Consider the following 26406-nt stretch of genomic DNA (forward strand, 5'->3'; position numbering starts at 1 on the left):
AATGTTATCATCATCCATAATAATAATTTCATCAGAATACTTTGAAATCCCAAGTTAAAGATCTCTGTGACTAAAAAAAAAAGCTAATAAACTTATCAATCTATGAATTAAAGATCAACATTTCCCACCCTAATCACCACACTCACAGACAGATTTTAAGAATATGAACATTTGCTCTTCCGATACACTTTTAATTAGCTTTATTTTGTTTTAAAAAAAACCTCATTATTTCCACAACAAATACTTATATGGTACTTTATAAACTTCTTCACAAGATGAAGTAGGCAGATGTAAGTTATTCCCATTTAACAAATAGCGAACTTAAGGCACATCAGAGTTAAAATGACTTCCTCTGTCCCAAAGCACAGGGAGTATTTGAACCCAGATCTTCTGACTCCAAGTCTAAGGCTTCATCTGCCACATCACAGTCAAAGTAAATAAACATTATTGTTCAGAACTCCATTCCTAGGATGAGAAGCCACAGACATTTTGTGGAATCCAATCGACAGTTTAAACATTTTCTCAAGTGAGAACAAACTTGAACTACAGGGATGTCAAAACCACCGCAGTGAAGACAGGGAGGCCCACAGCCTGGTAGGTGAAGAGGATCCTCTTCAGGAATGTATATTGGTAGAGTTGGAAGTTCCCGAATCGTCATCAGATTTGGAAGCCTCCGAAAAATCTTGCTGCTGAGAGAGAAATAAAATTAGTTGATCAAAGGGGGTAGCAAGCTCATTCCTGGCTCAGCATAGGGGTCTGGCAGCTAAGTTAAGTCATCATCTTCGCCCCTCCCTCCTACCACAGCAGATGCTCGTGGAGGTCCTAAGCCTTTCAGCATGCAAGCAGAGGGCACACCCTGACTGGACACGGGTCAAGTGTCAGTCATTAGCCCCAGCAAGAGGTTGTTAACTCAAGGTCAATTACTTTGTGCCTTCAATCTGGCATAGAAAAGACTTGTATGTACATGTGCATGCTCCAAGCCATAATGGGTTATGAAAGACACAGATTCTGTAGAACATAAATGCTAAATATTCACCAAGCTGCTGGCTGAGTTTCTAATTAAAAAAACACTGAGTTGGTGTCCAGGGAAGCAACAAATATTGATGGATTGGCACCTTGACATACATACACAGACCATAGACCAGATGCCAATCTTTGAAGCTGAAAGCCCTCTGATTTGCTGCTGACTTGATCTCAGGCTAAAGTACAAAGGATGAGTTTGGAAAGCAGCCAATGTTAGACTTATATAGGGAGAATGCTCTCTGAGACACCGCAGCCATATAGCAACTAACACTAGATGAGGCCTCCTGAGATGAGGGCCACAAGATGATCCACCACAGCCCAGTGGAATGATTCACTGAATGTGTTTGTATTTGACCCAACCTTGAAGAAGCAACAAATGACCGTGGCTAACCTCTTACATATCCATCAGATGGCTATTAGGACATACAGGTATCCTTGCCAGCAGCAGATGGAGTAGGCTTCACAGCCAGGAAGACCTGAATTCAAGTCATGCCTTTGACAAATACTGACTGTGTAACCCTGGGTCACTTGAGTTCTCAGGGTTCTAGGCATCTAAGACTAAAAGTTGCAGAGACGGTGCTGACCTAACTGGTAAAGGGAGATTCCTTTATCAATGAAATCACAGGGTCAGTCCCATTATTACCAAATTACTTGGTCAATAGCTTTATATACAAAGGCAACTAAGCATGAGCCTCTCTTCCTAAAAGCCCAAACCAGCTAACTCAAATATCTCCTCCCCACTACTGTGGCTTTTAGATGCCTCTAGTTCAATTCAACGAGCAATTTATTAAATGCCTATTAAGTGGCAGGCACTGAGAAGCTAAGAAACTGCGGCCATAGAGAAGTCTGGAAGAGAAGTCATTTTAGGGCAAAGAAAGGAGTTCTGTTTTGGATGTATTAAAATCTGAGATGTCTACAGGACACCCAAGTAGAAATTTCCAGCAGGCAGTTGGTGATATAACAATGGAGTTTAGGACAAAGAGTAGGGCTGGATATATAAAGATTTTTGAAGTCGTTTGTATAGAGATGATAAGCAACCCTCTGATGAGATCATCGAGAAGGAGAATATAGAGAAAGAAGAGAAGGACCAGGATGGAACCTTAGAGTATAATCATGGCTAGGGGTCCAGCTGTGTATGAAGATCTAACCACGTAAGAAACTGAGAAGTGGTCAGTCAGCTAGAAAGAGAACCAGGAGAAAAAGAGTAGAACCAAAGCTGAGGGAAGAGAGAATAAAGCTATATAACTAAGTTTCTCCTAGAACTTTTCTCTAGCACTCACATGAGGGTAGAGTCACAGATCAATAGGAACAGACAGTAAAATGAAATGATGAGGCAACAAGTACCACTGTTTGGCTTAAGTGGAGGAGGTGGGACACTAGCCAGAAACATTGTCTAGGACTCAAATGTAAGCCATTTAATATATATTATTTTTCTTTATCCTCTTAGTTTCATAATCTATAGGGCTGGAACTTCCTAGGAAGCCAATCAGGAAAATGACAAGGACTCAGTCACACCATATGGTAATAGTTCAGTGTAATGCAAAATACTCCAAGAACTGGGATCCTGATAGCAGAGTCAGGACTCCATCACAACATACAAAAAGAGTGATCCAATGGTCCTATCTTATTTTTAAGTTTAATGCGGGTGCCCTTTGTCTTCCTATCAAAGTCAGTTCAGCCCTCCCCTACTTCTCCAGATGGAATACTCCCACGTGACAAAGTGAAACAATTAAGCAAAAACATCTGCTTCAAAGACCACATCTGGCAGTGTATGCAATAGTCTGTCCTACTAGTCTTTCACCTCTCTACTGTGAGAAGGATGGAATATTAGAAGATGATTACTACCTTTAATTACTTTCTAATGCTATTCTTTTGATGGAATTCAGTCACAGCTAGAGAAGGTGACCTTTACTGAATGAAGCTTATATTAAGATGTTTTGACACATCTAAACAGGGCTGAAAATCCACATAAAACTGGAGCTACGTGTTTCCACAGAAAACTAGATTTTAAATGTTAAAAGCTCAGGAGTCTTTGTTGTTGGTTTTCCTAATCTTAGGAGGTTGTTCCAGTGAGTCAGAGAAGACTAGCTCTTATAAAGCTCTACTCAGATGATAATGAAATCAATGGATATTACGTCAGTATGAAAGCAAGGATGTGCAAGGACTGTCGTACAAGCCTGAGATCTGACAGATGAGAAGTTGGAGGGAGAGTTAGTTCCTTCTGCAAAAGGATGAACCAAGATGGTGACCAAGAATGCCACCAAAAGAACAGGGTGGCCACTGGAAAAGCAATGCACATTCTCTTTCTACAGCCAACCTGTCTCAGAAAGATCCAATTCTGAAGTTCAGGTTTTTTCCCCTTTTTAATTCTTATTGATACCTTCTGTTTTTATATCACCTTCATTTCTAATTATATTCTTCACCCTTCCTCTACCAAAAGAACCATCCTGTAAAATAAAGAAAAAGGTGGTGATAGTGGAACGGGGGAAGCAGTTCAGCAAAACTCATCAATTGAATCTGACAGTATATGCAATATTCTACACACAGAGGTGCCCCACCTTTGCAAAGAAGGGAGGTACCTTTTCTCTTCTCTTCTTCAAAGTCTAGCATGGTCATCGCGATTACACAACCTTCATTTTCCATTTTCCCCCTTCAGAAGTTAAACTGCCAACTTATCTCCTGCACACAGCTTTTCCACCCCAGAGATGGCACTGTGTGTCATCAGGAGACTACCCATCCTGCCCTGTATGTTCCCCAGAAGCAGGTAGATATTAGAAAAGGCGGATTACCACAAATTCAGCGTAGGTGCTGGCAACAGAATGAATCTCGAAATTTCCCTGGAGTAGGGATGACTGAGAATATCCATTGTGCAGAATAGTCTCATCCAAGTCAATGGTCCTGTTGTGCTCCTGTTGGCTGGTATTCAGCGTCTTTTTCCCCAGGGAACCAATATTCCAGGATGACTGGCCAAAGGAAGCAGAAGAATGAAAGACAGGTGAATGTGACCAAAACGTTTAAAGAGGAAAGCTGCCAGGTGTGGGGGGTGGGGCAGGAACCCAGCACTGAGAGTCAGGCCTGAGATCTTCTAGTAAGGACTACCACTAACTGGGCAGGACCCTCAGGAGAAGTCACTTAATTTCCCTTTGGCTTCCTCCATCCTAAAATAGGGGTACCTGCCCCCTTCAGCCACAAGGAACTTGTGAGGTTCAAATAAAGTAAGAGATGAAAATATTAATAAAAGATTTTCATATGTAATTTTGTCACCCTATTCCCCTTTCTGTTATTTAAAATGGAAGTTACTGAAGACAGAAATTTGAAAAATAAAAAGTGTCATTTGATTACTCCCACCATTCCTCCAGGTATTCCACACCTGCATCTTTATTTGTGCTTTCCCGTTTCATTGGTCAGTTCCCTTACCGAGGAGAGAGAAGCAAAATAGAGGTTGAATTGTTCTGCTTTTTCCTCAGTTGTCCATTAACATTTTCTCATGGAGAAGAAACTCTTTGCATCTTTAACTAGCTTTGGATCATTCCGGGCTTTGGCCTTCCTGATACTCTCCCTAACAAGTCTATGCCACCCTTTGTTTTCTGCCCTCAATTTCATCATTTTACTTTTAATAAGTAAATGGTGTTTTTAAAAATTAACATTAAACATCAATATAAGCAACTAAGCTTTCTTGGTAATGATTTACCTTTTAATGAATTTCTGCACAAAATAGTAACACGTCTTTTCAGCCCTTCCTCCTAAGTCTCCATCAGGAGGATTCTTTGGGCCACTCTTTTTGGTCTTGGTCCACTATTTAACCTGTGGCCTATCTTCTTCTGCCTATTCAAGCAGACCAAGACAAAGCAAATTTTTTTAAAATGTCTCTGCACTGTTTTTTTAAAGCCTGAACTTTTTAAATTCTGCTTATGCTACAAGGAGGCAGTATAATATAGTAGAAAGAGAAGTATCAGAAATTAAGAGATCTAGTCTTAACTGTATCACTAACTAGCTGCGTGGCCTCGGGCGAGTTGCTTCCCCTTCTCCTGGCCTCAGTTTCCTTAACTAGTAAATTAGGAATAAGTACCAAATGAACTCTATGGTCACCTCAAGTAAATTCAGCAAACATTTACTTAATGCCTACTTCATGCAAGGCACATATTCCGCTAAGGATACAAAGATGCTCATGACACAGTCCTTGCCCAAAACCAGCTCACAATTCAGCAAGGGAAGTAAAACAAGAATATAAATAATTGTAATGCAAATTGCAACGTGCTAGGTGTATAGGAAAGGTAAAAAGTAGTGTCAGAGATCTCAGCGAGGACAGATCATTTCTAGATTTTTGATAAGGAAAGATAAAATAATCGAAACCTTCACAGATAAGATGGTCTATGAATTAGATGTTGGCCAATGAGAAAAGTTCCATCAGGGAGAGATCTAGAGGACAGAGACCAGTAATGTAGGGAAAGCAAGCACGGTGTGGTAATAGAAAGAACACTGGATATGGAGTCAAGAGAGAGCTACATTTGAATCCAACATCCAGTATTTAGTAGTTGTGTGACCATGGACAAGTCATTTAACTTTCATGAGCCTTAAAAACTGATAATCATCATACCTATAGAGAGAAAAGGGCCAGCCTTGGAGTCAGAAGACCCAGATTCAGGCCCTTCCTCTACCATGTCCCAGCTGTTTCGACCAGTAGCAAGTCAATTAACCTCTAAGGGTCTTGGGCAACTCTCAAAGACTCTTAAGTTTGCTGATCTGCATTGGTGGACAGGAGTTTCCACCCTGATGTAATCACACATCTTGATCCCTCCCCTTCCCAAATAACAATAATTTTTACCTATATACCTCATAGGTTTGCTGAGACTATCAAATGAAATAGTCAAGTGATTTATGTGCCATATAAATATAAATCACTAGACCGTCTGTAATAATCCAATAAGCGGTAACGAAGGCTTCAATCAACTAAGGTGGTGGTAGTAGGGACATGGAGACACTGTGGAGGGAGCCTTAGCAGGAATTAGAAGCTATTGGGATGGGCAGAGAGGATGAGGGGGAAGGAGTCCAAGTCAAAGATGATGCTCAGATTTCCAGTCTGGTGATGGGAAGAAATGGTGATGGTTTTAAACAGAAACTGTGAAGCTGGGGAAAGAGTGGGTCTGGTAGGGGCAAGATGCCGAATCTAGATACGACATGTTGAGTTGGAAGAACCTGAACCTCTTTATTTCATAAAGTACAGCCCCTAGGCCCAGAAAGCTAACTCAGTACTACAGTTCTGAAGGATAATGAGTTGCTTTTGCATTGTGGCAAAACCCTTGGATTTGGAAGTTGGAATCCTCAAGTGAGGTTGTTTGGGAGACCTGGCTATTGAGTGGAGGTGAATGTGCAAACATGAACAATTGGTGAAAGGCAGATCAGAGTGGATGGTAATGCTATTCACAGTCATTTCTCATAAACCATCCACTTAATAATCCATTCTGGAATTCTGCTGGGATTGAGATCAGTAAACTATAGTTTCTACAGCAGATAGGAAAAAGTGAAAATAAAGAGTTTGGCCTTGAGTAAGAAGAGTTAACATTCAAATGAATGAATGAATGGTACAAATATTTATTAAGCAACTATAGTGTAGAGGCATTGTGCTAAGCTCCAGGGACAGAAAAGGCAAGAAATTCCCTGCTCTTAAGCAGCTTATGTTCTAGGAGGGGGAGACAGCATATATAAGGGCATGGTGGCCACAGAAGGGTGTTCTGGTCTATAGTCACAGAGATTGTGAGTGAATCCAAAGGGCAATTTATGGTCATTCTTTCCCTAAACCAACCATCTGTTTATACAGAATTAGAGAGAGTGAAGGAATGGCAAAAGCAAAGCAGGAGAACTTGACAAAACTCTACCAGGGCCAGTGAAACATAGCTCATAATAGACCTAAATTAAACTTTCAAAACTCCAATGGTCTAGTCTACGGGCTCACAAAATCATCCATTTAGACATGGAAGGGACCTTTGAGATCATCTAGTCCAACCCTCTCATTTTACAGATAAGGAAACCGAGGCTCAGAGTCATTTAGTGGCTTGCCATGGTCACACAGCTAAGAGGGGGTCAGAGGTAGAACTGGAATCCAGGTCTTTCCTGGTTCCAAATCCAGCACTTTAACCACTCGGCATACTGCCACTGTTGCATTCTAGTGATGCACTGAAATGTCCTGGTTGCTCCAAAAAGCACCCTGGATATATGATATCCCACTTTTCCAGTTTTTTTGAGTCCTTTTTTTAAGGAAAGGGAAGAGAGAAGGGGTAGGTGGACTGGTGAACGTATGTATGTATGCAAAAGCAAAGAAAAGATGTTAAGAAGAGAGACAGCTAGACAGACCAAAAGGCCTGGAAGAGAAAACAGCACTCCTTGTGTCTTGGTCAGTTAGCAGAGATCATGGGAAACAACAGCCTATTCAACTAATACAGAATGATGAGCAAAAGCCATTTCAAAATTTATCCTGGAACCCAGCTGGAAGAAGTGACTGAGAATTTCAGTACTAATGTAATTGGAAAAGCCTAACTAGCAAAAGCATTAAGAATCTGCAAAGACTTTTGAGTTTATTTTTAATCAAATGAAAGTACCACTCATTAGTAATTATGAGGAATGCCAATAATACTCTCAAAGGATAACAATTTTTTCTAACAAACACCACTCAGTCAAGTGGGGTTGGAAGGACCACAACAGTAGCAGCTTATAAGAGGAGGAAAAAAAAAAAAACCCTCAGCTACTGCCACCATCCCCTCAGTCCAACTCATTAGTTCCTGAAATCAGCTTCCATCACATCCATCACTGTTAAAATTTATTTGTTTTTCATTTGCTCCCCAGATGTCAAGATCAGCACATCAGCATGAGAGAACAACTATTTAGTGACAAGCACATTTATATTAATTTAAGCTTCTTTTATGTAGCATCTCAACTGGAAGTCAGCTGAATGGAAGCTACAGAGTGCCTGCTCATCATTGCCTTCCATCCAAAGCAAACCAGACCCTACTCAGAAAAAACAAGAATCCCTTCTTGTCTGTAGTCCAATAGCCAAGAACCCTATCCACCCCAAAGCCTTCGTAATCTCATGTTACCTTGAAAACTTTGCCTGTTATTTTGGATCCTGGGCTTTCCCTCTTGCTGGGAATTCTAGGTGAACTGCCATAAAACATTTCAACTTCTATCTGTTGGCTCTTCTTTAGATGCTGAAGGAGAGCCAGAAAAGAACAGATAATCACAATTTAAAAAGAGTAAAGTTAGATAGATGAGATACAAGTTGGAGATGAATTGAGGAGTGGGCCTGAAAATGAGGCTGATAGATAAAGCATTGTTAAGTGCTCACTACGTGCCAAATATTGTGCTCATTTTAAAAAACAATCTGGTATCAAAATATTCATAGTATATCTTTTTTGCAGAAGCAAAGAACCAGAAACAACATACATGCCTTTTGATTAGGGAATGGCTAAACAAACTGTGGTTTGTTAATTCAACGAATGTTACAGTGTTGTGAGAAATGATAAGTAAAATGAATACAGACAAGCATGAAAGATGTTTATGAACTAACGAAAAGTGATGTAAGCACAAAGAGGAAAACAACACATACAGTAACTTCAACAAAGCAATCAAAATCGAATGCTATGTTACAACCAAGGTTGGCCTCAAAGAGGGGCTATGAAAGGGAACCTTTCTCCCTTTCCTTGCCAAGGTGAGGCATGATGGGATATGATACTGCATAGAATATTAGATTTTTTTCAGTATGTGGGTTAGTTCTGTTGAACTGGTTGTTTTTCCCCTGATGTTTCTTCTTTGTTATAGACGGTCTCAAGGAGGAGTCTGGGGGCAGGGATGAGTATATTGGGGAATGAAGGTGGCTCAAAAACAAAAATATATGTTGTAAAAAGAAAAATCTGGTATCACATCCCTAAAGAAACGACGACTAAAGGCAAAGTGCAAACCCGGGCTGGTTTCTCATCACCCATAGTCCCTAGCAGAAATACTATATTACACGTCATTATTTTAAAAAGACAACCTTACTGCTTTTCTTCTCTTCCTTTCTTTCTTCAGACTTACTCTCTCCTGCTTTGCTTTCTCTTTCTCCAAACGATGCATCTCCCACTGCTCCATCACGTATTCCATGAATTTGTGACCATTCACCACAAAGGCCTTTGAATATTCTTGTTCCCACAGTTCAATTTGTGCTTTCAAATCCTCCTCCAGCTGGGGCCAGAAAAAAAGGGGGAGGTTACTGTCCCCAACTCTTTTGTCACAATGAAAACCTCTTCAAATGAAAACTTTTGTTCAGGAGCTTTCCTGTGGTATCTCTAACAGGAACATGTAACTCATAGCAAAGGATGTGCCTGTCAGTGACTGGAATGTTCAGATGCTAAAAACCTTAAAGGCATGGTTCATTCACAGCACCTTGAGAAGGAAGGAAAACTCACAACCCTTCACTTTTTCTAAAGTTTCTGCTTGGGTGGCCCATGGCGCTTCAGCACCCATTATTTCTTAATCTCATGAAACTGAAATGCATTTTGAGACTTTAAATATGACTAGAGATATACATGCTAGTTCTAAGGATTTAAGGAGCATAGACTTAAAAAAAAAAAGAGGGACTAGGAAAATTTTAGAGCTAAAAATCCTATCTTAACATGTCCCCCTCCAAGAGTTGTACATAAACTATTTAATATATGCATAATTTCACAATGCTTTGGTTTTTCCTCCAACTTATTTATTTTCAGTTTTCAACATTCACTTCCATAAGTTTAAAATTTTCTCTCCCTCCCTCCCCAAGACAGCATGCAATCTGATATGGGCTCTACACACGCATTCCTATTAAACACATTTTCACATTAGTCATGCTGCATAGAAGAATTATAACAAATGGGAGAAACCATGAGAAAGAAAACAACACAAAACAAAAAAGAAAACAGTCTGCTTCGCTCTGCATTCTGACTCCATAGTTCTTTCTCTGGATGTGGATGGCATTTTCCATCATGAATCCTTTTGAAAAGTTTTAGGTCCTTGCATTGCTGAGAAGGGCTAAGTCTATCCAAATCAGTCTTCAAACACTGTGGCTGAATATTCTGGAGGGGAAAATGTCACTACAACAAAAATTCATTGATTGAGCCTCTGTACTCATTATACATCCCAGCCTCAAATCTTTCTCCACTGTAGTCCATCCTCCACTTCTCTATCAGTTTTAAGTGTGAAATCTGACCAGGTCACTCTCCACTATTTAATCAATTATATTACCTCCAGAATAAAATAAAAAATTCTCTGGCTTTTTAAGCTCTTTATAGTCTTGCCCTTCCTTACATTTTCAATATTTTTGTGCCTTATTCCCCTCCCCACATATTCTATGATCCAGTGACACTCGCTGTTCCTCATACAAGACACTCCGCCTTGCAACTACATATATTCACTGACCATGCCCTATGCCTGGAATGCTCTTTCCCCCTATCTCTACTTCCTGCCCTTGCTGGATTCCTTCAAGTCTCAGCTAAAATCCCATTTTTTGCAAAAAGCTGTCTTCTTTAATGCTCATATCTTCCTTCTGCAATTACCTGCAAATTATCTTGTACAGATCTCATTTGCATGTAATAGTTTACAGATGGTCTCCTCCATCAGACCTTGAGATACTGCCCTGAAGTCCAATTGATGACAAGAAGCCTTGATGTGAGTTGTTTATGTAAATTAGATAAGAATGAGTAAACCCAAGGCTCTCACAAAGCTATGGTGGTTTGTCCCTGAGCTACACAGAGAAATACATCACAGGCTCCAAGTGTTCATCAGCATTATTAGATTAGTATATAGAAGACATGAGTTATAAAGTAAAACCTTCAGGTGTATGATTTTCTGGAATTAGGGGTCAACCAAGCAAAGAGATGACATTACCTTAAGGAAAGTTTTTTGGAGCTTGGCTCTTTGTTTTTCCTCCTTCAGGAGGTTTCCACCACGGTTAGTGAAACGACTTGGATCTGAAGCTTTTCTCTGTGGAGACAATTACACTTAAGTTAGAGCCAGTATTCAACCTGTAAATCTCAGCATAACTAGTTAGTTCCTTGGAAGTCCCTTAATCTCAAAGAGCTATACTTAGAAGAAGCTAGAAAGTAAGGAAGTTTGATGCTACCTCCCCATTCTGAGGTTCAGCTATGATAAAAATTAAGTCCAGCATTTAAAAAGAATAAACCAAAACTGAAAAGACATTTCAAAATCTTGACAGGCTGACAAACTGGAAAACTGACAGAGGTAACGATGATGATCCCCCTTTTCCGATTACTTTGCTTAAGTTATGTCAACCCCAGAGCTGCTGAACTGATTTCCCAGTCCTGGAATGTTCTCCTCCCTCACTTCTACTCAGACTCTCCCCTCAACATCCATTTTAAAGGTCACCTTCTGAAGGAGGTCTTCCTTGGTTCCCCCTACTGCTCATGACTTCCCTACTAAGTTTATTTCCCATTTAGTCTGTATATAGCTAAATATTCATTTGGCTCTCCCATTAAAATATAAGCTCCCTAATGGCAAGGAGAATCATGATTTTTTTGGGGGGGGAAGGGGAGTTTTGGTTTTCTTTGTATCCCCAGAGCTTAGCACAATGTTTGGCACATAGTATATGCTTCATAAATGCTTGCTGACTGCCTGGCTCTCTCTGTCTCTGATTTTCAAATCCCAACAAGAGCCGGAAGGTAGGAAAGATTGAGATTATCTCCCCGCACTAAAGCCATATTACCTAAAAATAGATCCCAAACTAAAACTGATACTCAGGCAATTTTATGAGATTTCAAGGGGTGGAGGAAGCAGTTTATGAAAATTAGGAGACTTAGGTGGCAAAGTCAAGTGTCATAAGAAAATTTTTCTTGCTACCATTACCACCAATTGCTTAAGACAGTAAGACACGTAACTAGCTAGGATCCGCAAAATCAAGCTAAGATATCTAACTGTAGCTCCACTCATTAACTTGTTAGCAATAAGAGAATTTCCAGCTCAAGCTTTATTACCTCTATTTACTTAAGGATGTCATGTAACTAGCTATCACTTCAATGCTAACGGTCAGTCTGCAAAATCTAGCTATATTCCCCATCATTTACTGACTAGTTTATTATTTAACCTAATATAAATCTTCCCCTTCTGCTAGCTGTTTTTTGATGTGTAAATCTTTGTTTCTACCTTCTATAAAATTCCACTGTTCCCCTCCTATGTAACCAAGACTTTTATAAGATTGTTGAAACCGCTGCTTGGGCCCACTGGTTTTTGTATACTGTAGGACTATGCTCTGAGCATATAATAAACCAGTATTTATATGTTTTTGCATGTTAGTATGATTGACAGAAATACCTATCAACAAATCCTTGGACGATTCACAAATTTCGGAAATCTTATACTGCCAAAGTTATGTGACTGCGCGCAAGGCAATTTGACATATTTGGCATGGTAGACAGAAAGTTGCCAATAGGGGCAGAAAGAGATGAAGTACAAGTCCTGCCTGTCACATACTATGTACTGGCTGCATGATCCTGGATGATCAACTTAACCTCTCAATGCCCAAGCCTCCAAGGCTATAAGTTGCAGAGAAAGGGTTGACCCACTTTGTTAGGGGGAGTTTTTCGTCTAGGAATCCCAGTGAAAGCCCAGATCCATTCTTCATCCCTATTTCTTTGTCTGCCTTTCCCCTTGCCTTCCTCTTGCTCTGCAAATACCAGCATAGTACCTCAAACTCCAAGAAGAGCTTCCAGTTTTCTTCCCACTTCTGGATGCCTTCAAAGAGCTCTCTGTGCACCTCGTAATAACGTTTTAACTGCACCACCTCAGCATCATGCAGCTGGAGCAAAGTCTCCGAGTAGTCTTCTGTGTGACAGTCAGGGTCCAAGAGAAGAGAGGGGAAAAAAGCCCAAATTTGCCTCCATTAACATTTCAATGCCCCTAAATATTCATGACCCCATTTTCCCTACATCCTCTCACTTTTCTACTCAGCCTTTAATGCAAGTCTGATGAGAAAGAATACATTCTTTTTTTTCAAAGACGTGCTATTCATTTTCTATAACAGAAAATTTAGATTTTTATTCATTTTTTAAAAGATGAAGTATTTTTAGACTATGCTTAAACTCACCTTAATTATTCACTAATTTTCTCACCATATGGCTTCTTACAGGACAGAAAGACAGAAAAGCACAGACACAGAAAGATATGAAAAAAAGCCAGCGACACCCACAAGATGCACACAGATTTTCAAAGAGTAACATCACCATCTTTAGCCCAGTGAGTAGATTGCTACTAATGACTTTAAAGTCATGTTGTATTTACACAAGTATGGACATAAATGCCATAAATGAGGAGGTTATCCTTTGGGGCGTTTCCAGTTCCAGGTTCTACACACAGGCTCCATGACATCTCTCCCCTTTCCCCATGTATCCCTCGAACAGCTGCCAAAATAATCTTCTTAATGCCCAGGTCTGACAGTCCAAAGCCTCCAAACCTCCAATGGCTCTCTATTGTCTAGAAGATAAAACACAAACTCTTTAGCCTAGAATTTAAGGGTCTCTCCATTTTGGCCCCAACTTACTTTTGCAGCCTCATTTCATATTATTTCCGTTTGTGAATCTTACAGTCCAGATAAACTAGATTGCCGGATGTTCCCCCGTCTTAGCCTGAACTCTCCAGCCTCTGCACATTTGTATAAGCGGTTTCCCATCACTGAAATGCATTTCTTCCTCATGTCCACCTACTGAAATGCTTCCCTTTTGTCAAGGTTTAGCTCTGGGGCCACGTCCTTCCCGACTCCCCAGCTAACAGTGCAATTTTCTCCCCCTTTCAAATATTCCTAGATTCCCTGATCCTTTCCAATTTCTCCTTTTACCCTATTATAGTGGAAAGAACACCGGACTTGGAGTCAGAAAGGCCCGAATTCAAAATCTACCTCCAAGCCTTACTAGCTATGGATCCCTAAGCAAATCATGTAAGCTCTCTCAGGCTAAGTTCCCTCATCTGAAAAGTGAGGGTAATAATAGAACCGGCCTCACAGGGTTGTCTGAGAGAATATACGTAATGGGATCTGCAAACCTTAAAGCTTCATATAAATGGTAGCTATTATTATGGCCCTTCCCACAGCGGTCAGCATGCACGACATATTCCCCAGACAGGCATAGAGTAATAGCCTATCTATAACTTCCCCTTGGAAAGCCAATCTGGTCAGCTTCGACTATAACCTATCTGGATGACTCTCAAATTCACATTCAATTTCATTCAAACGTTTATTAAGTACCAACTATATACAAGGAACTATGCTAGGCACTAGGGATGAAAAAGTCCCTTACCTCAAGCAACTTACATTCTACCAACTCAAGTTCTAATCTCGCATCTACAATTGCCTACTAGGACATCTCTACTTCCATGTCCTGCCACCATCGCTGATTTAGGACATCCAGAACAGAGCTTCTTTCCTACTAGAAACAAACCTCCCCTACTTGCATTTTTTTTCTACTTCTAATCAATGACATCACCTGGGCTCAAAACCTCAAAGACATTTTTGCCTTCTCCCTCTCAGTTAGTTAGTTGTCAAATCCTACCAATTCTTCCTCTGAAATGTCTCTTGTAGCCTTTCCATTTTTATTGCCACCATGCCAGGCTAGCTCTTCTTTACCTCTTACTAATTATGTAACAATTACTGTCACCTAGTAGGCCTGCCCCTGTCTTCACCAATTCCCAACTATCCTTTCACCAGATTGTTGTTAATAAGAATAATAGCTAATGGAACTTCTGGGTCACGTGAGCAACAAGACAGCAGACTAGACATTTTCTCTAAACCCCGTGACATCTTAAACTCCAAAACAGAAATTATGTACTAAAGATAAACAACTTCCACTGTTTCCATGGTCTAAGACACCCAGTATCCCCACCAAAAAAGGTTAAAAAAATCCCCCCAAACTCAAGAACTGACACCCATTGACCCCCTGAGTTCACTCAGCACCCCATCCCTATGTCCCATGCTACCAGCACTAGCAGACCCAAGAACATGACACAAGCTTGCAGCAAAATCCACCCCAGCACCAGTGCAGCAAAGTTCTGAACTGCCAGTGCCCAGCTAGAGAACTGAAGAACAGAGGGAGTGGGAGAAGTCGACAAGACACTGTATCTGTGGAGAGCTGTGCAGCACTCTACAATAAACCTGAGAGAAAGAGCACAGCATCCATATCTAACCAAAAGTCACATAGGGTAGAAACCTAGGCTGGTAAACAATGAAATGCCCTTTGTGGGAGGAGGCTGAGATGCTTTGCAATCCAGTCCCCAAGGAAACCGCAATTAGAGGGGAGGGAGTCAGAAGTGAGTGATAAGGAAAATAAGGGGGGGAAAAAGACGGAGAGCACCAAAGATTTCAGGAAGAAGAAAACTCGAAGACCTTGTACATAAACAAATAAATCAACATGAAAAACAGTAACAGAAGGAAATATGGCCTCTGGATCTAGTACATGAGTTCCAGCATCTAGGAATAAATAATGCAAAGTAAAGGAAAATGATTCAACACTTGATGAGACAAGGGAACCATGTTGAACTTGAGATAAACATGTAACCATAAAATGCTGTTTCTTAGTGGTTTAAAAGAAACGAGAATTACAGGAGTAGAATTTATGGACTGAACAACAAAAATAATGAGAATAGAAAAACTTGAATCTGTAAAGAAAAAAAAGAACAGAACAATAGATTGGGAATTAAAAAAAAAACATGGAACTGAAGGACAATCTAGAGGAAAAAAAGCAAAGACAATAACATGTAAAGAAAATATACTCACTATACAAGCAAAATATACTATCTTTGAAGATAGGATGCACAGCGACAACCTTAAGCACCAAAGATCCCCCAGAAGAACACAAAAGACAAAAAACTTTAATACCATATGAAGGAAAAATAGAACTACCCGGAACTTCTAAACATAGAAAATGAAATTCCTATTGAAAAAATTCATAGATTGCCTCCAGAAAAAAAAAAGGCCAACACTGCAAACTCCAAGATACCATGGCTAAATATAACAATTCAATTCAGAAACAAGTTCTGCAAGCCATCAGGAGAAACAAAGGAAAAGACAATCAAATAATGCGAGGCTTTTCTGTATCCACTAGAAGAAGGGAATAGAATGATGTATTCCAAAGAGCCATGGAGCTCAGGATGCAGCTCAGGGTGACCTCCCCTACAAATCTGAGCATAACCTTACAGGACAAAACTCCCTGCCCCCCAGCCCGCTCTCTTTCTCCCTGTCTCAAACTATAAATATGCTTCAGAGCTCTGTCCTTGGCTGGTCACAGAAAGTATAAGTATAAAATACAAAAAATCTGCAGATGGCACCAATTCAAAAGTGTGACCCCAAGCCAATCACCTGACCTCTCAGTGCTCGCTAAGAATTTAAGTTGCAGAAAACGTGCCAACCTGCCTCGGCAAAGGGAGTTTTGTCACCTGGAGTTCTGTATATCAATGAAATCACAGGACCTGTCCCCATCCCTTGGGTACTTTATTTAGTACTAGATATCCATAATTTAAAAGGATCCTGACCAAACGGAACTTATTCAGAAGAGGAAGACCAGACCATGATAGGGATCCAGTGACTATCTCATAGAAGGAATGTTTCATGTATAAAATAGGATTCATGTTTGTCTCTGTGGCATGTGAGTGGCTTTAAATCCCAGTTTAAAAAGGTATAGTTAAGCACAGGGAAGACTGAGGATAGCTATCAGGTCTCCCCTTAAGTAAATGAAAGGCTATTGTACAAATGAAGGACCAAACTTGCTCAATTCTCTTTCAGAGGACATTACTAGGACCAGCAGAAAGGAGGAGATAGATTTTAGCTTACAAGAAGAAAGGAATCTCAGTCAGACCTTTGCCGATACAACAGACCACTTTATGGGGCAGAGAACTTCCCATTATTGAAAAGATTCACAAAACCCTACTGCTGGAAGGAACCTCAGAAGTCACCTACTGCTACCAAGAATTCAGTAACAATTTCTTCTGACACAATCCCTGACAAGTGCTCATACTGCCTCTACTTGAAGACCTTCAGCAAGGGGGAAACATCTCCCTGGGCATTCCATCCTACTTTGGATGCTTTGGACTTCTGGAGAATTTTCCTCACATTGAGCCAAAATGATCTTCTCTGTAACCTCTGGGAACAGGCAGAGCAAGTCCAGTTCTTCTTCCACAATCACAATCCTCCAAATATTTAAAGACCTATCATGTTTCCTGTGCTCCCCTCCCACTAAAGCCTTCTCTTTTCCAGGTTAAAGATGACAAGTTCCTTTAAATAATCATTGCTACAGCATTGTCTCCAATCCCTTTACAATCCTGTTTATCCTCATCTAGTCGTGGTCCACTTTGTAAAATATGGCACCCAGAGCTAGTCCTAATATTTCAGACTGATTTGAGAGGCAGTGTGGGATTGCATATGGTGAGCTGATGTCAATAAAGCGTGCTTACAGATCCTGCCCATGACAAGCTTTGGGACGCCGCACAAATCACTAAACCAATCAGTACTCTGTGTGTCTAAGGTTATAAATCCTGAGTAGGTATCAATTGGCCTAGGGAGGGGGCGTTTCCTCACTGGAAGGTCCTCATACCAGTGAAGCCACAGGTCCAGGCACCCCTTTTCTCCCTCCCCACACCAAAAATGAATCATTTCCTTCATGGCTCTCTCAGGTCAACCTCACATCATGTTAGCTTGTTTCGGGCTGCCACACCACATTACTGTCACATACTGAGCAGCCTATCACTTAACCTGGATCTCGTTTTTCCTCATCTATAAAGTAAGAAGGCCAGAACAGATTATCTTCAAACTCCTGTCCAACTCCAAGTCTGTGATCTCATGAACTAGAAAAGGCAGGCTGTGTCTGATGTCCTCTTATACACGTACATACTTGTTAAACAAATAAGTGAAAACAGGATAACACAAAAGAGTCAACAGACAGGTTCATCTACGGGGCTGTGTCGACATCTCCCATACCAACCATCATAGTAGGGACCAAAGGCTTTTCTCTGCTCCCGGCTGTAGAAGCATTTTTCCCAATACAGAGCCAGCTCTTCTCTGACAGCTTCGATCACCTTTTTCAGGTTCTGAATCTTCAGCTTTTCCAACCGATCTGCTTCTGACTGAAGCTGCCGAAACGGGGAGGAAGCATCAAAAATAGCTTGTTGTTCTTTTTCTTTCATTTAACTTATGGAATAAAACAAATATTTCCATAACACAGTATAATAAAAAAGATGATTACACATGAAATTGCTATTCTATTATGTATGCCTTGCTATTCCTTTTAAATATAATAAAGTTATCACGTAGATTTCTTTTTTTTCTTCCCTCCCCCCTGATCTAGAGATGGCTACCGTTAGACACAAATAGGTATATAGATGTAAAATTATACTATACCTACTTCTATTATTAGTTCTTTCTCTGGACGCAGACAGCATCTTTCTTCATGACCTTTATAGTTAATCTGGGTATTTATCAATAGTCAAAACGACTTATTTGCTCAAAGTCATTCTTCAAACAATATTGCTGTTACTGTATATGATGTTCTCTTGGTTCTGCTCATTTTGCTCATTATTTCGCAAGTCTTTCCATGTTTTTCCAAGATCATTAAGCTCGTCATTACTTATAGCACAATAGTATTCCCTCACAATCTTATACTGAATATTCTACATTTCCTTTCTCCTTTTAATGGGCTAGATGTAGGGTCTTAGTTTACAGCACTAAGAAAGAATTTTCTTTCCTATAGGATGGGTTTTCATAGGTATCAGCTTATTTACCAGTGGGGCAGGATACATAGTAATGGAACATTAGGCCATTTTTCAAAACGCTAACTACTCAAACCTTTGTTCCATGATGGTTTCCAAGAGAAAAACCAAGAAGAGGTTCCCCGCCCAAAAGAAGTCTTGCAAACTGGATTTAAGAAACTGGGCCTATTTAAAACAGCTTTCAAAGGAAACACATTTTATAGAAAACAATCATTATAGACTCCAACTGCTAGCCCAGTCAATCAATATACAAGCATTTATCAAGCCCTACTTTGCACGATGTACTATCAGAGACAAAAATGAAACAGTCCCAGCCCTCAAGAAGCTTATATTCTATCAGGAGAAATGGCATATACATAAATAATCATATACAAAATAACCACAAAGTAATGAGGGTAGGGAGAAATACCAGTAGCTGGGGGAAATCAGGAAAGACTTTCAGTATAATGTAACGCCTGTGTCAAATTTTGAAGGGAAGCTAGGGAAGTGAGGTGAGAGGGCATTCCAGGGACAGGAGAAAGTAAGTTCAAAGAAGTGGCCCATGAGCCAAAACCCATTGTCTTCCCAGACAATGCTTTCAATGCCTACTGTGTTTCCTTACCACTTTTCTCCTCTTGGGTATTGACCCCGTCATGAACGTAGCCAGGACTTCTCTCTCCTCATAAGGAACTTGTAACTTGTCCCAGAGCTTTTGGATTTGAGAATGTAGTTCCTCACACACTATCTCATTCTCAGCTCTCAGAACCTCTAACTGGGAGGGAGGGAGGGAGGAAAGAGAGAGAGAAAAGAAAAAATTAGAGAAAAGGGTCACTTCACAGTAAGTCACTCACCTTCCCAGAGAAGATGCCTAAAACACACCAGCTTGCAGAAAGAGAGAGAGCAAATGAAACTTTGTATTAAATCAGGGGATCATGTTTATATTTACAATTTTTTCAGCATATGGACTATGGAACATCCAGAAATCATCATTTCAGGGATATGCCACGGTACAGAATCTCAGCATCCCAGACCAGAAATTCTCACAGAACACTAGATCGATAAAGGGGATGAATCAGTGCCACACACTGCGCCAAGCACTGAGAATACAAAAAGAGGCCAAAGATAGTCCCTTGCCTTCAAGGAGCTTACAATCTAACAGAGGAGGTTATAAACATACATACACTCTAACGGAAGAGCTTCAAGTAATATATACACTCCTAACTTTGGCAGGATAGTGATGCCCTGTTCCTCCTCTACAGGAGGAAAACCACATCAGTGCTGCTCAAACACCCCCCTCCAATTCCTCCCCATAGTTATTTACCTGTCCTCTTATTAGTTAAATGCTTTTCATTCATTTGGACATCTGCTTTTTTATAAACTTGAATTCCAAACTAGAGATTTTTAGTTCTACTCTCCCATTTTTCCTCCTCAATTCTTAGCACTCTGTACTTGGAAATAAAATTCCCTCTCCCCATTAGATATAGGTGATAAAAAGAGTGGAAGTGTTATTAAAGAGTACTGAGGCACTCTTAAGGCTTTGAACGAGCATTCTGACTCACAGAACGGGACAATCTCAAGGTCCTGATCCTAGCATTCCCCCAGCAACAGACTAGACTTCCAAACAGGACCTTGGGCCAGGGTCTCCATACCTGATGGAGCAGGTCACGCAGAGCTGCGAGCTTTTCCAATGACAGATCAGAGGTATCTTCATCTTCACATAATATGTCTTTTTCAACACTTGTGTCTGGGGTATAATCTAACTCTTCCATAAGGAGTAGGATCTGACTCTTTGCGCTGATAAATTCCTCCTGTCTGCATGCCTAGAAGAGCACAGAAATTATACGTACCCCCCTCAGAGTGAGTCAGAGACTTTCAGAAAAGGAGCCTACGTGTATGAAGCTTCAACTCTAATGCCTCAGCCTGACATGGAGGTACCCCTGAGTCCCTGAAAGCTGTGGCAGCAGGGTGCAAGCCCTAGCAGGTCCTCAGCAAGTTGAAAAGGTCTCAAATATGGACCTTGTGATGAACTACATACACATCTCTCTGAAGAAGCTAGCTGAGCCGGGTAGGGCTTATCACCAGTAGGATGGCCACAAGGCGATGAACTTTTCAACCACAGCAACTCTTTAAGAAAGACGGTGATATGGTAGAAAGAGTGCTGGAAAAGTTTGGCTCTGATGCTTCCTGTGTGGCCATAGGCAAGTTATCTAACTCTTTAAGCCTCAGTTTCTTCATGGGCAAAATAGGAATGATGAGAATATTTTACAGGGTTGTTTTGAGGATAAAGTCAGCTATTATTACCAACAACGACCACCACCGTGTCAGGGAAGGAACACCTGCTGATTAAAACGAAGATGTCTCGAGTGTCAGGTGTCTCTGCCACATACCTTTGTTTCAGCCAAGGTTGCCAAGTAGCATCTGAACTGTTCCAGCTCCTCCAAGGTGGGCACTGAGTCCTTGTCCATGCTGTAGGGGGTTGTGTGTAGAAGCTCACAGAAGGCCTGTTCTTGCTCTTGAAGCCTTTTCAGCTCATGCCTCCTGTCCTCCTTCTGCTTTAATCTGACTTCCAGTTGGATGCATAAGTCCTTCTCCAGCTGCAGCATGGTGATGCCCTCTTCCCCCTGTGCAACAGGAAAACCACATCAGTGCTGCTCAAACACCGCACATTCATATGTGCACGCGCACACACACACACAAAATGAAACCTACTACATTAAAAGGGGAATGTGAGGACTAGGAGGCTGAAGAGGATTGGGAAAATATTCCAGTTAGTTCAGAACTTACTTGAAAACGTTCCACATTTAACTCAAAGCACAGACTGTCTAGTTGTTTTCGAAGTGATGCTATGCTTTCCAGAAGCCTCATCTTCTTATTCTCTTCCTCTGTAATTATCACATCCAAAAGGCTCTATGGCATAAGAAGGGAAAAAAAAACCAGCAATCCAACCTCTTCAGATTTCTGGGAACATGAAAACCCAGTGGGATTGCTCGGGTACAAGCATTTTGATTTGACAACCTACAGCTAATTTATTTTTTTTTTGCGGGGGCGGGAAGAATCAGGGTTAAGTGACTGACTTGCCCAGGGGTCATACAGCTAGTATCTGAAGCTGCATTTGAACTCGGGTCCTCCTGATTCTAGGGCCTGGAGCCTATCCTGAGCCCCTAGCCGCATAACACCACCCCAGCTAATTTTAAGGAAATACTCTCCCAAACCCTTCAAAGTACAAAGTCTAGTGCTAGAGGTGCTAGATGCTATTTGCTGGGCAAATACCATCCCCACACTCTCTTGAGTTACTTTGTATTTATTTTTCATTTATCTGTGTACAAATTGTTTTTCCAGTAGAGTATAAACTCCTTGAAGGCAGAGACTGTTTCATTTTTTTATTTCTATTTCCACTGCATAGCTGGTGCCTGGCTGGTGCTTAAGAAATGTTGGTTGAACTGAAATCCACCGCTGTCTAACATGCACATGGGATGCCTAACATACCTTTCGATACACTCTGCCTCAGCTAGTGTCTCCCGAAAGAGCAAATTCTCAAATGCTTTTGTGCCATGGACCCCGTTGACTATCTATGAACCCCTTCTCAGAATCATGTTTTTAAATGCATAAAAATACACAAGATTACAAAAGATACCAATTATACTGAAACAGAGTTATCAAAATACTAAAATAAAACAAGTCTACGGACCCTAAAGACCATAAACAAAATCAGCAGGGTCAAAGCTATACTCACTTTTACTACTTCCGTCCTCTCTAGCCTCTGGTCTTCTGGAATCCCCATTGCCTCAAAGAGATCCCGAAGGAAGCTCAGGGCTTTGTAGAGATATGCCATCGATTCCACAGCCAGCACCTCACTGAAGGAAATTAGTGGTGGTAAAAAATAAATAAAAACATGTAGAAACAAAGTGGGTCCCCTTTCAGCTGAGGGAGAAAGACTGAAAAAATTAGGTTATGGTGGAATACTACTGTGTCATAAGAAACAATGACTATGAATAATTCAGAGATGCACAGGAAGATTTGTGTGAACTGATACAGAATGAAGCAGGCTGAACCAAGAGAACGATGTACACGACTACAATCATGTAAATCAAAGCAACACTTTTAAAAGGAAGCCAAACTCAAAGCAGCTGCAGTTATCCATCTCAGCCTGAGAAAACATGATTAAACACATTTCTTTATTCTTGGTACAGATGTGAGGGAATACAGAATTGAAATGTTGCATATATCAGATGAGGTTATTTTATTGGTCAGTTTTGGTTATTTATTTATTTTAGCTACAGAGGATTTAGAGTGGTAGGGAGGGTTTTTTGGGAGGTAATAAAAAAACAAAGCATAAAAAAACTTTTTAAAAAACCTGTACATTTTTATCCGGTTTTATATATTTCAAAGCACTTTCATATCACCTAATTTCATGCTTGTAATAACCATAAAAGGTATTATATTTATTTTACAGTTGAAGAAGCAAAAGAAAAATGAAATGTTGTATCCAAGATTATGTCCCTTGTTGGGGGCAATACCACGTCTAGAACTCTAGTTTCCTGACTCCTAGGTTCAGGGCCCTTTCTATTCCATCAAAGATCCAACAAATCATAAAGTTCCCAAATAGGAGATATAGAAAGTGATCATAATGTACAGGGTGTCCCTAAAGTCTGGACACATAGGACAATTGACGGCAATGTGGAGTTATTGGATTGAATTCATGTGAATCTTGCAAAGCGCGTCAACCTTTGCATTATAAATGATGGAAATCATATTGAAGATGCTATTTGTTAACAAACATTCCGATTAAATAAAATGTTGTTGAAAATTTCATTCATTTCATTTCTTGCAAATATGCATTTTTTTTCCTAAGTGTCCAGACTTTAGGAACACCCTATAGAGTGCAGGAAATCTTTGATTGTCACTCAACTGCTCTGTCACTTCCTTCCTTATATTGATAAGGATTGATAATGATATTCTCATGTCATAGAATCATCATATGTTAGGATAGGAGGGGACTACAGAGATAGATAAAACTCTTGTTTTATAAATAAAGAAACTGAACCCTAGACTAGTGATGATAAAATGTATCTCCTTCTTCTTGGTAGAGAGGTGGTGGGCAATGAGGCACACATTACCAGACACTGTGAATGTATCCATTTGTTTTGCTTTCTTTTTTAACAAGAAAGGATGCTACTGGATTGGTAGTCATTACCGAGAAGTGGCAGAAATTTTTAAAGCATCCATAACACATAAAATAAAAGAAACTAAGGCCTAGAAAGCTTAAGTGATTTGCCTTAAGCCACGTAATTACTTGGTGGCATTGCCAGATGGGACCTATATCTCCATCTGCTGTCTCTCAATTCATACAGTCTCTAACACTTTTCTTCTCTCACCAGAACAAAAAGCTCCTTAAAACTTCCTACTTCACATCTCCCAACTCTGGCATCACCAGAAGAGCAAAATCCCAATTTAAATCATGAAAATAAAGTTATCTTTTCTTCATCTATAATCCCACCTCTAGGGGGCACACAATGAATAATGCATGAAAACAGCATCAGAAAAATCCAACTTGTACAAAGGCTATTTTCTCATACTGCTCTCGTTCACAACAAACCACTGGGTCGGCAAATTGGAGATAATGACAATGATCGTACAATACACCTAGGGTGTACGGGGTGTCCCCACTGATTCCTCTGCCATTCAAGGAACTGACAACATTTATTAGTCCCCTACTATATTCAAAAGATTGTGGGCCCAACAAAGAAGTAGAAGACATAGCCACTGCCCTAAAGGAAACTTTCAATAAATTGAGAAGAAAAGATGAATCAAGTGAAAATTACAAGAGTTAAATTTTTTTTAAAAAAAGATGACTGTATAAGGGATATAATAAAGCAGGCTGTTATTGATTACCACATGAATTGTATAGATCAGTATTTCTCACAATATGTTCCATGGAACCCTAGTGGTTCCATGTGATATGAACAGGAAACCCATGAGAAAACGGCAATGTTATACTCTTTCCTCTAAAACACTATGCCCTTTTCTTTTCTCTGACACTGCCACTACCCTGGTACAGGCCATCACCACTTCATATCTGGACTACTGCAATCATCTTTTGGTTGGTCTAGCTGTCTTAACTATCTCCCCAATTCAGTCCATCCTCCACTTACCTATCAAAGCTATCTTCCTTAAGCCCACATCTGACAGTGTCACCCTCTAGTCAATCAACTCCAGTGGCTTCCTATAACCTCCAGGATCAAATATAAAATCTTGTTTGGCTTATAAAATCTCTTTAGAACCTGACCCCTCCCTACCTTCCACTCCTCTTACTCCTCTCCCCTCCACATACTCTACCATCCAGTGACACCATTCTCCTTGCTTTTCCTCAACCAAGACACTCCATCTCCTGCCTATACATTTTCACTGGCTAAATCCCATGCCTAGAATTCTCTACCTCCCTGTCTTTCTTCTTCCCAACTTCCTTAAAATTTCAGCTAAAACCCTATCTTCTGTAAGAAGTAAGACCCCCCCCCATAATGCTGATGACTTTCTTCTGCAATTTGTAGATAATTGTTTACATATTGTATCCCCCATTAAACCATTAGTTTCTTGAGAATAGAGACTGTCTTTTGCCTTTCCTTGTATCTCCAATGCTTAATATAATGCCTGGCACACAGCACTTAATAAATGCTTGTTAACTTATTGACTTTTTTCTTGCAATTCTAGCAGGAAATGAACGTCAGTCCAACATCAGTTTACCCAACTATCACCCACCATTCGTCTCAAGAAACTAAGTGGAAGGAAAGTAATCAAAATTTTGTTTTGATGTGTGTTTAGCCCTTATCAACTTCTTTACTCAAACCCCCTAGCAGCCTTCTGTCTTCGGCTACTCAGTCTTACCTATGTGACAGAGCTTCAGCCAGGAACATGCATTCAGATTACAGAATTCTTATTGCCAAATGTTCCTTTTACCCCCCAGTAACTGATGGCTCATTTTCTGCTATACATACACACACACACACATATGAAATACATGTTTTCACACCTATATGTATATGCTATACATTGTTATTTTCCCCAGAATTCACCTCCATTCAGCACTCACGGAATCTGTGATAGGAGTTGGAAGGGACCACAGAGGCCATCATCTAATACAATCTGTATCTGAACAAGAATGCCCTTTATAATCAATTAACAACTAAGTGCCTACCAAACACCAGGCACTGTACTAGGTTCTGGGCAAGTAGTCATCTAGTTTTTGTTTCAAAACTTTCTTTGAGGAGAAACCCACTACCTTCCAAGGAAGTCCATTCTACTGTAATATAACTCTCATTGGTTGGTTTTTTTCTTACTTTAAGCCTAAATATTCCTCTTCACAACTCTCCCTGGTTGCTCTGGTTCTGCCCTCTAAAGCCAAGCAGAAGAAGTTTAATCCACCTTCCACGTGATGAGCTTTCAAACATCTGAAAACAGCTATCATGTCCTGCTTCAGTATTTCCTTAAATCCCCACATTACAACTCAAGTTCTGTATACCAGTGTGGTTGCCATATACCCCCGTACAATCTGGTTTAATAAAATCCTACCTAAAATTTGGCATCCAATACCACTATAACATTGACAGAGCTATGAATTGGTTCGACTATTCTGGACATCAGTTT

At 40.3% G+C, this 26406-nt stretch overlaps 1 protein-coding gene across 1 annotated transcript in view; it reads right to left on the bottom strand.

Moving 5' to 3' along the window:
- Positions 1-251: 251 nt before the first annotated feature.
- LOC118829614 (protein regulator of cytokinesis 1-like) overlaps positions 252-26406 on the bottom strand; it is a 33920-nt gene continuing 7765 nt past the window's right edge. Inside the window, exons 2-13 of the mRNA XM_036736564.1 lie at positions 22499-22619; positions 21550-21672; positions 21153-21386; positions 20415-20585; positions 19388-19537; positions 18003-18150; positions 12728-12864; positions 10915-11010; positions 9091-9237; positions 8115-8225; positions 3813-3986; positions 252-686 (exon numbers count right to left, since the gene is read on the bottom strand). Coding sequence (XP_036592459.1) covers positions 615-686; positions 3813-3986; positions 8115-8225; positions 9091-9237; positions 10915-11010; positions 12728-12864; positions 18003-18150; positions 19388-19537; positions 20415-20585; positions 21153-21386; positions 21550-21672; positions 22499-22619 — 1684 coding nt within the window. The 3' untranslated portion in view covers positions 252-614. The remainder of the gene's footprint in view (positions 687-3812; positions 3987-8114; positions 8226-9090; positions 9238-10914; positions 11011-12727; positions 12865-18002; positions 18151-19387; positions 19538-20414; positions 20586-21152; positions 21387-21549; positions 21673-22498; positions 22620-26406) is intronic.

Source organism: Trichosurus vulpecula, chromosome 8 (genome assembly GCF_011100635.1).
Source record: "Trichosurus vulpecula isolate mTriVul1 chromosome 8, mTriVul1.pri, whole genome shotgun sequence".
Lineage (NCBI taxonomy): Eukaryota > Metazoa > Chordata > Mammalia > Diprotodontia > Phalangeridae > Trichosurus > Trichosurus vulpecula.